Consider the following 12,891-nt stretch of genomic DNA (forward strand, 5'->3'; position numbering starts at 1 on the left):
GAAACCGTTATGTTCCTGGAAGTCGGTTTGAATGGCTTATTTTAGTCAACTGATTCATTTAAAAAAGTTACATTTAAAAAGTCTTTTCATGAAAGTTTCTTGTATATTTATATATAGATATATATAAATTGACTGCAGTTTAAATAACAATTCACATCATTTACTACTGCCTTATTGCCTGAGCCAAATTAACTTATGAACTATTTATTAGAAGTTATAAAGCATCTAATTTTACATCCCTAATCCTACCCAATACCTGAACCCAAATACTACCTAATTAGTAGTTTATTGAGCTAAAAGTCCTAGTTAATGTTTTGTTAATAGTGTAAATTAACAACTTGCAATTTATTTCAATGTGAAAGGGGGAAAACAATTATTTTAATGTACGTTTTTGTTGTAACTTGTATTCTAGCCAACTGTTTGCCAATTCCAATCCCATAGCAGGTCCCCAGATTAGCTAAATTAGTCCCACAAGAACCAAGGTGACCCACTCCCCTGGTATTAGACAATCCTCATAGATTCTAGAGGCCTCTAAAGACACAGATATACTCTGTGTATCTTCATATTCAGGGTTTAATAAGACCTGGGAGCAGAGGAGAATTGTGCATTCACTCAGGTGAGAGAGAGACAGTGACTAGCACTTAAAACAGATGTATTTGTATTAAGGGTGTTAGAGGACTAGAACAATAGGGTATATGCGGAAGTATGCTAAAAGGACTTTTAATTTGACAGTAACCTGGGTTAAGTGTTTCCGGTGAACTGTATACCCTTGCAAAATCGGCGCATTTAATGTCTGTTTTCTTTAAAAATTTGTGATATCCACTGGCTGAGTGATATCCGATATAAAGTGGGTCTCAGATTGTACAGGAAGCACTGCATTAAATTACATTTTTCCCCATCATGTCTTCAAAATATGAACATTAATTTTACCCTAGTATATTCAATGGAGCTTCTGCGCTTGCCTGTCGATCCTGATAGGCGCGTGCAAGTAAACATCTACTTAAATAAATGCCAAAGTCTATTTAACTGATTGCATTTTAATTACATTACAACATCGATGCTGTAAAAGGAACCGTATAAAAGGGAAAAAAAGTCACATTAACCATTCATCGAAAGTTTATCAGTATGGGAAGAAACAGTAGCTCTGCATATACCCTATTACTAGAATTGCACTAGAACGAGAACTAGAATACTATACTGCATGCGTGTTGAGTAAATAAACATTCCTCAGTGGTTATATCAATTTTGACCCTTCATTTGTGACACAATAGCAAACTACAACTAGCATTGTTTTGTGTAATCTTGACAGAGTAAAATATGACATGTTGACTGATTGTGGGATGTTTGTGACAGATGATCTCAGAGCTAAAAGAGCAAAACCAGCTGCTGAAGACAGAGAAAAACAACCTAAACCAACTGATCCAGGAACAGAGCCAGCAGTGGACAGGTAAAGTCAAAGCAGCCAGTATATAGTTGAAGTCAATATATATATATATATATATATATATATATATATATATATATATATATATATATATATATATATATATATATATATATATATATATATATATATTTTTTTTTTTTTTATATTTCCCAAATAATGTTTAAATAAATAACAGAGCAAGGAATGCAGTATATCTTTTTTTTCTTGTGAAGAAAGTCTTAATTAAGTATTATTAAAGGTCTGAATTATTAGCCCCTTTAAGCAATGTTTTTGTCTACAGAACAAACCACTGTATAGACTTGCCTAATTACCCTAACCTGCCTAGATAACCAAATAACCTAATATCTAGTCAAAAAATATCTAGGTAAATATTATTTAGTCGTCATGGCAAAGACAAAATAAAGCAGTTATTAGTAATGAGTTATTTAAACTATTATGTTTAGAAATGTGTTTTAAAAAGTCTTCCCATTGAGCAGAAATTGGGCAAAAAATTTGCATGGGGGCTAAAACTTCTTGAGAGCTAATAATTCTGACTTAAAGCATTTTCTATGATGCCCATGCTCATAATGAATTATAGCTTAGTTTATAATTATTTATAATTAACCTTAAAAATGTATCTATGAAGTCACCTATAATGTATTATAATGACAGTTAGAGCTTTATTTAGAATTATGTTATTAATACCAAAGTCCCTTTAAGCAAAGAGCTTAGAATCATTAAGAGGCGACACTCAATAGAACATTCTATTGCAACAGCAGCACCCAGCAACAGCCCCGCGATTCCACCATTTTGGAGTGAAAGCCATCAGCCGTCCATTGGATCTTATTGCTGTTGCGATGGCAACCTGCTCCTTTTTTTATTTATTTATTTTAAAAGCATATTAAAGCTCAGATACAACCTGAAAGATGACAATACAACACTTACTATCACAATCATCAGCACTTTTAATAGTTTATTTTACAGACTTATAATATGCTGTTGTTCTATTGGAATTTTCATTATAAAATGGCCACTGCGTGACCCTAGCGGCATCTAATGGCTGTTTCTCAAATCGCACTAGAGTGTCGCCTCTTTGTGATTCTTTGCTCTTTGCTTTAAGGCAAGTCATGTAACTTGGTGGCCATCTTTGAAACGCCTCTCGGGCAGTATACTCAGGTATTCTGTCTTAATGGGGAAACATCAAATTCTCCAAAACTGTTAGCCAAGCTCACGATTACATTACATATTACGAATAACCAATAAAATTAAACAACACCTGTCTATTTACTTTCATTTTGAAATGCTCGTATCACAAAAAACACCATCACCATGGAGAATTGTCATTCTATAGCGATCGCTGATTGGCTCCTGTACTAGAAGGCAGGGCTTCAATCGCCATATTGACAGTTACACTTTTCCCCATACAAAAGTATATGAGAGGCATGTCTTGTGTATTCTATAGTCTTTGTTAATACCAAAACGCAGAATCATGTCAATACTTACTAGTGATGCATTTCATTGTTCAATATACAGTACATGTTTATAACCGTTATAAACAGATTTACAACTTTATTCATTAGTCAGTCAGTCATGACTGTATTCATAAAGATGCAGTCTGCAATTTTAAAACTTTGTTGTAGTTACAAAGACTCATTAGTGGTAAGTTAACCGATTTTGTTCTGTCAAATGATGTTTTTTATACTTTAAATAAGAGCCCTGTTTTCTAATAAATACTTATAGTGAGTCATAATAGTGTTTCTACAGTCAAAAAAAATTATTAAAAAATTTAAACTGGGGTGCGTTTCCCAAACAACGATGTAACTTGCAGCTCAACTATCATAGTATGATGCATCATTTAGGAAAAGAACGATGTAGTGACGAGTGTTTCCCAAAACCTGTAGTTTCTCATTTGTAACCTGTATAAATGCATCCAATTTTCATTGGTTAGCTATTTTTATTACACGGCTCTCTGGAATACTTTAATCTGATTGGTCAATCACAAAATTGTTTGTTTAAATAAACATTATAAACACGAAAAAATACTAATTTGCTGCTTATTCAAACCACTTATTTAAAATGAGCTGAATCAACAAAATACTTGAGGGATTTTTTCGGACAACTTACCTGTTTTATGTTCAATGTTCGAAGTTAACTTAATCAATTTGTGTTGGGACAATATGAAGGAATTGCGTGGAACCCAGTATTTTATATAGTGTATAATGTATTTAGGGGAAGACTTTGACCAAATGAAGTGGAAAAAAATAGTGGCTGCATAGCTACACATATAAAAAACAGCAGAATAATACAAAAATGTTGTGAAAACACAGTCTGACACTGCTATTTGTAGTGTACACTAAGATCTTAAACAGAAAAACAAATCGAAGTCCTTTATAAACAGTGTCTGTCATTTCTCTGTGTGTTTTTCTAACGTGATAATTGTCCCTGTCCTGTTTTAGTGTCAACATCTTGAGTCAGTCTGCAGTCAGATGATTTTGTAATTCAACACTGGTTCAACGTTTTACTTATAACATGCATGTGTGTGTGTTTAATAGACAAAATGCAGAGAGCTCTGAAAGAGGAAACCCAGCAGTTAGAAAACGATTTAAACGAGGAGCGATCTCGCTACCAAAATCTCCTCACCGAGCACCTCCGACTAGAGGAGAAATACGACGATTTGAAAGAAGAGATCACACTCGCTGTGGTGAGTACACACAAAACTTCACATTTTGAAAACATCACACTATTTGATGGGTTGTCTGAAATACTTCTCAGTAAGTTAAACTCATACAGCGGTGTGTAAACACTTAATAATATGTCCCATAAGGACACATTAGTATTTCAGCAGCTGCTTTTTTAGACTTGTTAAAGGGAACGTTTACAGTTAATTTTCTTACCCTTATTGAAAATGTAGGTGACTCTATGTTTTCTTTAGTAGAACATTAAAGATGATTTTTTTTTTTGCTGAATCCATGTTTCTTAGTGATTTGTATAATGCAAGTCAATGGTCAGCCATTATTGAGGTCATAAATAAACACATACCGAAACTTTAAATCACTTTGTGTGCCTCCTGGTGATACAGTGAGGTCTTATGAAGTGAACTGATTGCTCTGTGCATAAAATTGGACATTATTTACAATGTTATTAGCTTTATTCCATAGCCTGGGCAAACTTCGCAGCAAAAAAATGCTTTACTTTGTGTTTTTGCCTTGTTTCTAGTCTAAATATCTAAAACTTCTTAAACCAAGCAGCATTTTCAAGGCAAACAAAAATATATTTTTTGTTTTTAGAAGTAATAAGTCAGATTTAAGTGAGTTTTTCCTTAAAACAAGCTAAATGATATGTCAACGTGGTTCAAATAATCTTGTTGTAACTTTGTTTACCCATTCACCGATTATTTAACTTGTTTTAGGGAAAAACTCACTTAATTCTGACTTGTTATTTTTGAAAACCGGACTAGTTTGTCATTGCATTTCTTTACAAATGGCTCATTGCATCATTCAGTTGCTGAACTAATCAACAAATTTGCTGAATGAATCATTTAACGATAGAGACTGTCAATTTAGTTTCCAAAATGTGTGATTCCCAGTTTTCTTTGGTGAAGGAACTGACAGCCAAAAATACACAGAAAAACTTATCCACAAAAATAATCCAAGCCGATGCACATCCACATAAAGATGATTATTCCACAAATAATTGCAATTGCAGGTTTTAAACCTCTGGCAACAAATACATAAAACTTACAGACCATAGTTTTTTAAACAAGTACACATTATTTTTAGGAATTTGACATAAATGTTGACACATTTAAGGTAAAAAATGGCTAGAAATGGAAAATAAATTTTACTAATTTGACCCTGGACCACAAAACCTTATGTTTACGTTTTGTTTTGTTTATGAATTATTTAACTGATATAAATTATTTAAATGATATCAAACATATCAAACAACTCTTTTATAGTAATAGAAAAAAAAAATTGTAAGTTAACACTTTATTTTGATGGTCCATTTGAGTATCAGTGTACTGTCTGCTTAATATCTGTTGATTCTGCTCCTTCAACAGACATTGAACTGACTATAAGAAATTTTGCAAGTACATGTCAACTTACACCAACCCCAACCCCAACCTAAAAGCCTACTTGTAATCTAATGAGAATTAGTTGGCATGTAGATGCAATGTAACTTAAATTCAACAAACCGACCATCAAAATAAAGTGTAAACCATTATAAATACAAATTAAATAATAATAAATAAATGAAAATAATAATAATATAAAACCCGATTACACAAATATTATGGGGCAGATGTCTACATTTATGCAACAATCTCAATATTACAATTAATGTAATGAAAGACTACAAACTGATGTATTATTATTGTCAAGGGCTAGAAAGGGTGATCAGTCTAGATGGAGAGTTTTAACATAAGAAAAAAAGGTCTTTTTTTTTCAATTTTGACAAATGTTCTGTTATGTCTTTGAAACCTTACGTTTCTTAAGGTATATTTGTGAGAATAACTAAAATATAATAAAATATAATAATATAAATAACTAAATTACTATTTGTAGTTAAGGTTTTAAATGGTCTGGTACCATGTGGTTGTAAATGCATCTGCTAGATGTTTAAGGTCATCAAGTCAGAAATTCGGTCACCCTTTATTTTGATGGTCCGTTTGTTGAATTTAAGTTACATTGCATCTACATGCCAATTAATTTCTCATTAGATTATAAGTAGACTTTTAGGTTAGGGTTAGTGTAAGTTGACTTGCAAAGTTTCTTTCAGTCAGTTAAATGTCTGTTTAGCAACAGTATCAACAGATAATAAGCAGACAGTCTACTAATACTCAAATAGACCACCAAAATAAAGTGTTACTAGAAATTGTTATGAGTACCCAGATCAAAGTTAAAGAAAAAAGGAGACTGGACTTTTCACGTTGTGGAACTGTCTACCTCTTTCTATTAGAATAATTGCTACAGAATCCATGTTGAAGGGGAAATTGAAAATTCACCTGTTAGAAAAGGCTGTAAATACCTGAGTTATCTGAGCTTGCTGTGTTTTTAGATATTTTTCATGTTTAGTGTATTGTATGTTGTTTTATTCCTTTGATCTTATCAGATCATTTTATATAATTTGTGTACAGCACAATGGTCAACACCTGTTGTTATATTGTGATTTATAAATAAAGTAAGTACAAATATAGTCAAAATGTATAGTCAAAAATATACACTTTCATTTTATGCCAAAAATTATTTAAATATTAAGGAAAATCCTCTTCCATAAAGACATTTTGTCAATTTCCATCCCTAAATCTATATAAATTTAAGTTTTTATTAGTGATACAGTATGCATTCGACAATGTTAAAGACAATTTTCAACACTTTTAGATTTTCAAATACTTGTATGTCAACCAAATATTGTCCTATCCAAACAGCTTTCAGATAATGTATAAAAATGATGATTATCTTTATTCCAATGTTGAGCATTATAGTCATAAATCTCTACATTTTTAGGATAGGTTTTAAAGAAATAATGTGAATAAAGAATACTATATCAGCAAACTTATTGGTGTACTCTTGTAAAATAGAGTTTCAAACCTTTTTTAATCCCTTCACACAATCACTTATCAGTGTACTGTAAGTGTCTGTTGTTTCTACCATCTTCAGAATATTGTTCTAGCTCTTGTTCCATCTCTTTGGTCACTGTCTGAAAACAAAAGTCTGATTTGTTCTTGACACCTTGTGTGCAAACTAGGCAGTGAAGAAAAAATAAAACCAAATAATGTGTAAGCCACGTGTTAAAAAAACAAAAACAAAAAAAAAACTGGCTCCACTTGTGCAGAAAACGCATACTGTCCTGATGACAAAAATAATTAAAGTCTGCATGAACCAGAAGCTCTAACCTTTTTTTGTATTATGACGGAATATTAAATGACAAACAGTGGGTGTGGCTTGTTTTTTTTCTACTGTGAGCTGATTGGATGTAGTAAAGTAAGCATGTAATTCAGAAAGATCAGTAAAAGGGTTTCGGTAGAGTTAATACAAGCATACACCTCCTCAACACCATTTCTGTTTGTTGTCATAGCTCTGTCAAAACTGACAGTTGGAGAGGCGTGGTTAAGTATGTTAGCCACGCCCAACACCTCAGACAGACATAATCTGCTAATTTAACTGAAAACAAACAGAAAGTGCTTTTCCAGATTTCAATTTTACATTACAAGGGCAAACTATTTATTTTTCTTAATGACATGAACAAATGAATTGTTCAGCACAAAACTAGCAATGTGAGCTAACAAAATCAGTATGGTTATTTCTGAATTTATATGTACTTTTATGCCTTTTCATCCTCTAATGGGACTTTTCTTTGTTCTAGAATGTTCCAAAACCTGGTCACCGGCGCACAGACTCCACACACAGCAGCAACGAATCAGAATGTACCTACAACTCAGAGTTCGCAGAGTCAGAGGAGGGATCCCGTGTCGGGGAGGTCAGAGCAGAACATTTAAAGATGTTCATGTCATTGCACAAATGTTTATGATAGCTTTCAGTAAATTGGCCTAATATGAAGTTTAAAAAGGCAGCATAGTGGCTCAGCCATACCTGCCAACACCGTTTTTCCTGACCCATTTCATACCCATCTCCTGCCACCCTCCCGTTTTGTTATTTTTCCTGGAAAACTCACATAATGTCATCCCTCCCCCCGGTCCTCAGCTTTTTGGAACAGTCTATATAACACCCCCGGCTTGCCAACTCCGGTATAGTATCCAATCGCATCGGCTGCCCAAAACCCAGTGCATAGTACAGTTACTTAGCTGTTATTCAGACACCTCACCCCCGACACCTCGACATCCCCGCTACTCCTGCCCTCACCCATCACCACCCCCTTCCTGTCTCCGGAATTTCCAGAGACAAATATTGGCAGGTATGCTAAGAGCAAGAAAGTCATGTGGACTTTGCGCAGGTGTCCTCCGGATGCTCTGGTTTCACCCACATTCCAAAGACGTGCGCTATAGGTGAATCGATGAAACTAAATTAGCCGAAGTGGTTGAGTGTGTGTATAGTTGTTTCCCAGTACTGGAAGTGGCAGGAACGGCATCCGCTGCATAAAAGATATGCTGGAATATTTGGCGGTTCATTCCGCTATGGCAACCTCTGAAATAGAGACTAACCCGAAGGAAAATGAATGAATGAAGTTTAAGGGCCCTATCATACACCTGGCGCAGTGTGGCGCAAGGCGCGGCGCAATACTTGTTTGGTAGTTTCAGCTTGGCGCAAGAGTCGTTTTGAGGCGTTGCGCTACGCTGTTTAAATAGCAAATGCATTAGCGCTCATATGTGCGCCCATAGGCGTTCTGGTCTAAAAAGGAAGGCGTTCTGAGGCGCACTGCTGGCATGTCGCTATTTTGAGAAACTAAAATAGATTTTTCATTAGACCAAAACAAACCCGGTCTAAACTCCAGCGCAGAGTTGCGCCTCGCTTACACACTGCTTAATATGCACAAGAGAGCAATTGGCAAATATCTTTACATAAGAAAAAATTTAAATATTAAGGATATATATAGGATATAATAAGAATAGGTATAGGATATAAATATAAAGGATTAAAATATTACAAAACATATTATTTTTTAGCCTACATAAATATGAAAAATCACTGCTTTTATGTCTTCTTCATCTCGGGAGGCTTTTTCAGTTCATTCATAACAATTTGCTTTTGTATGATGTTATTATTATTAGCAGTATTATTTATTATATCCATATTTATGTTTGTTTTATTAAAAACAAGCTTAGATTTGCCCACCTGTCAGGTTTTAGACCATAAAGGGCACTGCATGTGTTTTAGGATATAACTCAGGTTTTTGAACACACTTCGTTATTATTGTTCATTTTATTCGTTTGCTGGAAATTAGAACTGAATTTAGAAATAGTTTTGAAACGAATATTTGCGCTTAACAAATGCAATTAATTATTTATAGACTAATTGATGTCTGTGCGTAAAGGTTTCCCTATCCAAGAGCGAAAATGAAAGTAGATAGATTATCTCTCATTCTCACGCAGTAGATGCTCTGTTTAACAGTTTTCTGTTAAAAAACTGTTAACTGTTTAAAGTAAAATGCTCATTTTTTCCACTTAGACTTACTTTACGTCCTGCTAATAGCGAATGCGCTTATGGTGCGACGCAGCTGGCTCTTAAAGGGAATAGGAAATGAGACTCTAATTGGTTTATTCTCAAAACACACCTATAACTCATTAAGAAAATAAACTCAACCCTTTTAGACCATGTGCCACGGCGCAAAGCGGATTTTCCTGTCCTTAAATTAGCAAAAATGCGTTCTGACACGCCCTGAAAGCGTTTGCGCCCTGCGTTTTGCGCTCTGCGCATGGACTGTCAAAATAGAGCCCTAAAAGTGACTCCATGTTTGACCAATTTAATATTCGGATTTAGACAACACACATTGTGACATTATGAAAGGTTGTATGAATTGAAGTAATTAATGAAATATGTATGTGTTCTCTTTAGGATGTTTCCAAGTCAATCCTGGACATGTCTCTGTTCCTGAAGCTGCAGAAGAGAGTTTCCGAACTCGAGCAAGAAAAGCAGTCGCTGCAGAACGAACTGGATCGCAGAGAAGAGCAGTTTCAGCGGGCTAGAGCTAGGGTAAACACACTCACACATTAACTCTGCTTAATGAAAAATAAGTAACATAGCATCCACTTTTATTTTAACCCTCATAATGCAGTCTGGTCCATTTGCCATAAATGAAAAGTTTGGTGAACTAGTTTTGTTTTTTTACCTCTGGTAAGGAAACCAATTTATAAAACAGTTTTATTTACTTAATTATTTTTTGGATTTACAATTTTTAAGGGATTTTTTTCTTTTCAGATTTGTTGAGGAATATATCGTAGGGCTCTGTTGAATCATTGAAGCATAAAAAAATGATCACTTTTTTACTCAAAGTGATTTTTTAGGCTTGGAAAAAATTATTTCTGTTTGAAACCTTTTTGAGTAATATTCATCTTGTTTTTGTATTAGTTGTTTAAATATGTTGGTTTGGTAAATTTAGGCTGTTCGTATGGTCATGAGAAAAATCAAAGCTATAATTCTAATAAAAACTTGTACTTGTACTAATACTGGTACTGTTCATAATAAATAATCTTACAGATATCACAGGAACATAAATACTATGTTAGCTGCTAGAACATAGTTCATAGTTATTTTTACTACTATTAAAGGATTGCGGATTGGTTGTGGTTATGAAACAGTAATTATCCTGATAATGTCTAAATAGTGTTCAGATTGTGAATGAATTATGAGGGTTAAAATTCAATAATGGACTTAAATGTAATGGCTCTGCTATCCAACCACTGAAAAAATAGCTATTATTTATTTGTTTGTTTGTTTGTTTATTTATTTATAATAACTCTGTGAGCATACCCAAAAATCATTTTACATTAACTCTTCTAATGTTTGCATACCAGGATGATGAAGAGCATAAGAAAGCTCGTGGTGCAGAGCTGGAGTATGAATCTCTCAAGGTAAACACATTTTGTACTATTCATTCCTTCACTCAAACCAATTTACTCTTTAGAGTTCATTACTCTATTTAAAAAACTGAGCTTGGTATTTGTAAAATTGATCAATAAATCTCAAGGTGTTTTTTTTTTTTTTAAATATGTTACAGGACATATTAATATAAGAATCAAACTATTTTATAAATTTAGCTAAAGATGTTATTGTTAATAATAAAATTATGTTAATAATAATATTCACATTGAGCTAATGCACTTAAATTAATTTGTGAATGTAAGTATTTGCGCGAGTACAGTACATACAAAATCAATGCAAAAACACAAAAAGAGGCTAATTTTCATCAGGTGACTTGTATGACAACAAATGGTTAAAGCAAATTCCACAATTTTTTTTTAACAAATGTGATATGTCATTCATGACACCTGACGAAAATTTGTTTCTATTTGTATGTATTGACTGTGTATGTAATTTTTTCACACAAATACTTCAATTCACAAAATAAAATAAAAAAATTACATTTGTGTGAATTTAAAAACAAGTAAACAAATAAACTTGAGCATGTGACAATGCATGTGTTTTTTGTCCATGTTTGTTATGTACACAGCATAACACTTGTCACACTTAGTAAACAGTAGCCTTCTCTAATAATAAATGTGTAAAGATATTAAATGATACAAACTGACTACCCCTTTGTTATGTTTGTGGCTGTTTTTACCCAATTGACTTACGTTAAATCCACATTTTATGATTGCAAAGCCATGACGTTATCATGCATTATTGGTTGTGGTAATTTTTCTTTTTTGGGAGGAAGTACTATTTGACTTTTTACTGTTGATCATCAGTAGGCACCATTAACCCTTTACATAGGCCTGTGCAAAAACTTTTCTAGCTTTTATGTGGAATTCTATTGAGTAAAACAGCAAATTATAGTGTGCGTGCATAAATACACTTTACTATGTTTTGCTTATTTTTCATTTTCTTAAATTTATCAAGGTAGGTGTGCAAATGTCTTTCTTAAGGTGCTTTCACACCTGTAGAGCGATTGTTTTGTTCCCAAACAGTGAAATTCCTACAATGTTGCACTTTGTTCTTGGTGCGGTTCGCTTTCACACAGTAAAGTTTCTAAACGGACCAAAATAGCTAAAACAAATCACATGTGAGTAAACTCTCCTCACATTGGTCAGAGGTCCCGCTCAGCTGTCATGTGTCCTTATTTTTATTTATGTTGATGAGCCATAAGACCTTGTAAATGAAAAGCTGCGGTTTAATTTTGAATAGTGACACCCACAGACATCGTCACCAAATATAAATCAGTGGTAAGACTTTCTCATACATAGCTGTTGGCTAGAAATATGCATTAAAGGCTTTACATTAAAGAGAGAAATACGGTTCTTTCAGGTTTCGAAACAAAAGTGTAGATGTGAAAGCACCCTCACAATCTTTTAGGAACGTTTACACTAATGCGTTTTCGTTTTAAAACTCATAAGTTTTGCTACGGTTAGGAAATCTGTCCACACTGCGCCAGAGTTTTCGAGCACCAAAAATCGAGCGTTTTAGAAACGCTTAAGAGGCCGTTCTCATTCTAAAACCCTGCTGCTTCATCTCAAATTGGGGAAAACGGATACATCTGAAGACGGAGGCGGTGCTGCCGACATTCGCCTCTCTGATGGAGGCTTTTTCTCAATATAAGTAGCCTACACACAGCTCAGTCTCGCATTCTTTCCTTGTAAGTTCAGACTTTCAAGTTTGATATAGAAAACAAACTCACGAGAACATGTCCGGTAAAAAAGGGAAACAGTGTACTTCATAACCTCACTCACATCACCCTGGCTACGTTGTTTAACTTTCTCAACAATAAAATGAAAACATGATTTAAAGAACGGCCTATTTTTATTTGATATTAACAACTTAGACAACAGAAATGTTGAGGCGTTGTGCTGC

General features: G+C 33.8%; 1 protein-coding gene across 22 annotated transcripts in view; it reads left to right on the plus strand.

The window, feature by feature from the left end:
• myo5aa (myosin VAa) overlaps window positions 1-12,891 on the plus strand; it is a 154,671-nt gene that overhangs the window by 110,868 nt on the left and 30,912 nt on the right. For all 22 annotated transcript variants that reach the window (XM_068214929.2, XM_073930023.1, XM_073930022.1 and 19 more), the window contains 5 exons: window positions 1,354-1,447; window positions 3,979-4,127; window positions 7,793-7,906; window positions 9,940-10,077; window positions 10,899-10,955. In XM_068214929.2, the coding sequence (XP_068071030.2) occupies window positions 1,354-1,447; window positions 3,979-4,127; window positions 7,793-7,906; window positions 9,940-10,077; window positions 10,899-10,955 (552 nt within the window). The remainder of the gene's footprint in view (window positions 1-1,353; window positions 1,448-3,978; window positions 4,128-7,792; window positions 7,907-9,939; window positions 10,078-10,898; window positions 10,956-12,891) is intronic.

This window comes from Danio rerio, chromosome 18 (assembly GCF_049306965.1).
Source record: "Danio rerio strain Tuebingen ecotype United States chromosome 18, GRCz12tu, whole genome shotgun sequence".
Taxonomy (NCBI): Eukaryota; Metazoa; Chordata; class Actinopteri; order Cypriniformes; family Danionidae; genus Danio; species Danio rerio.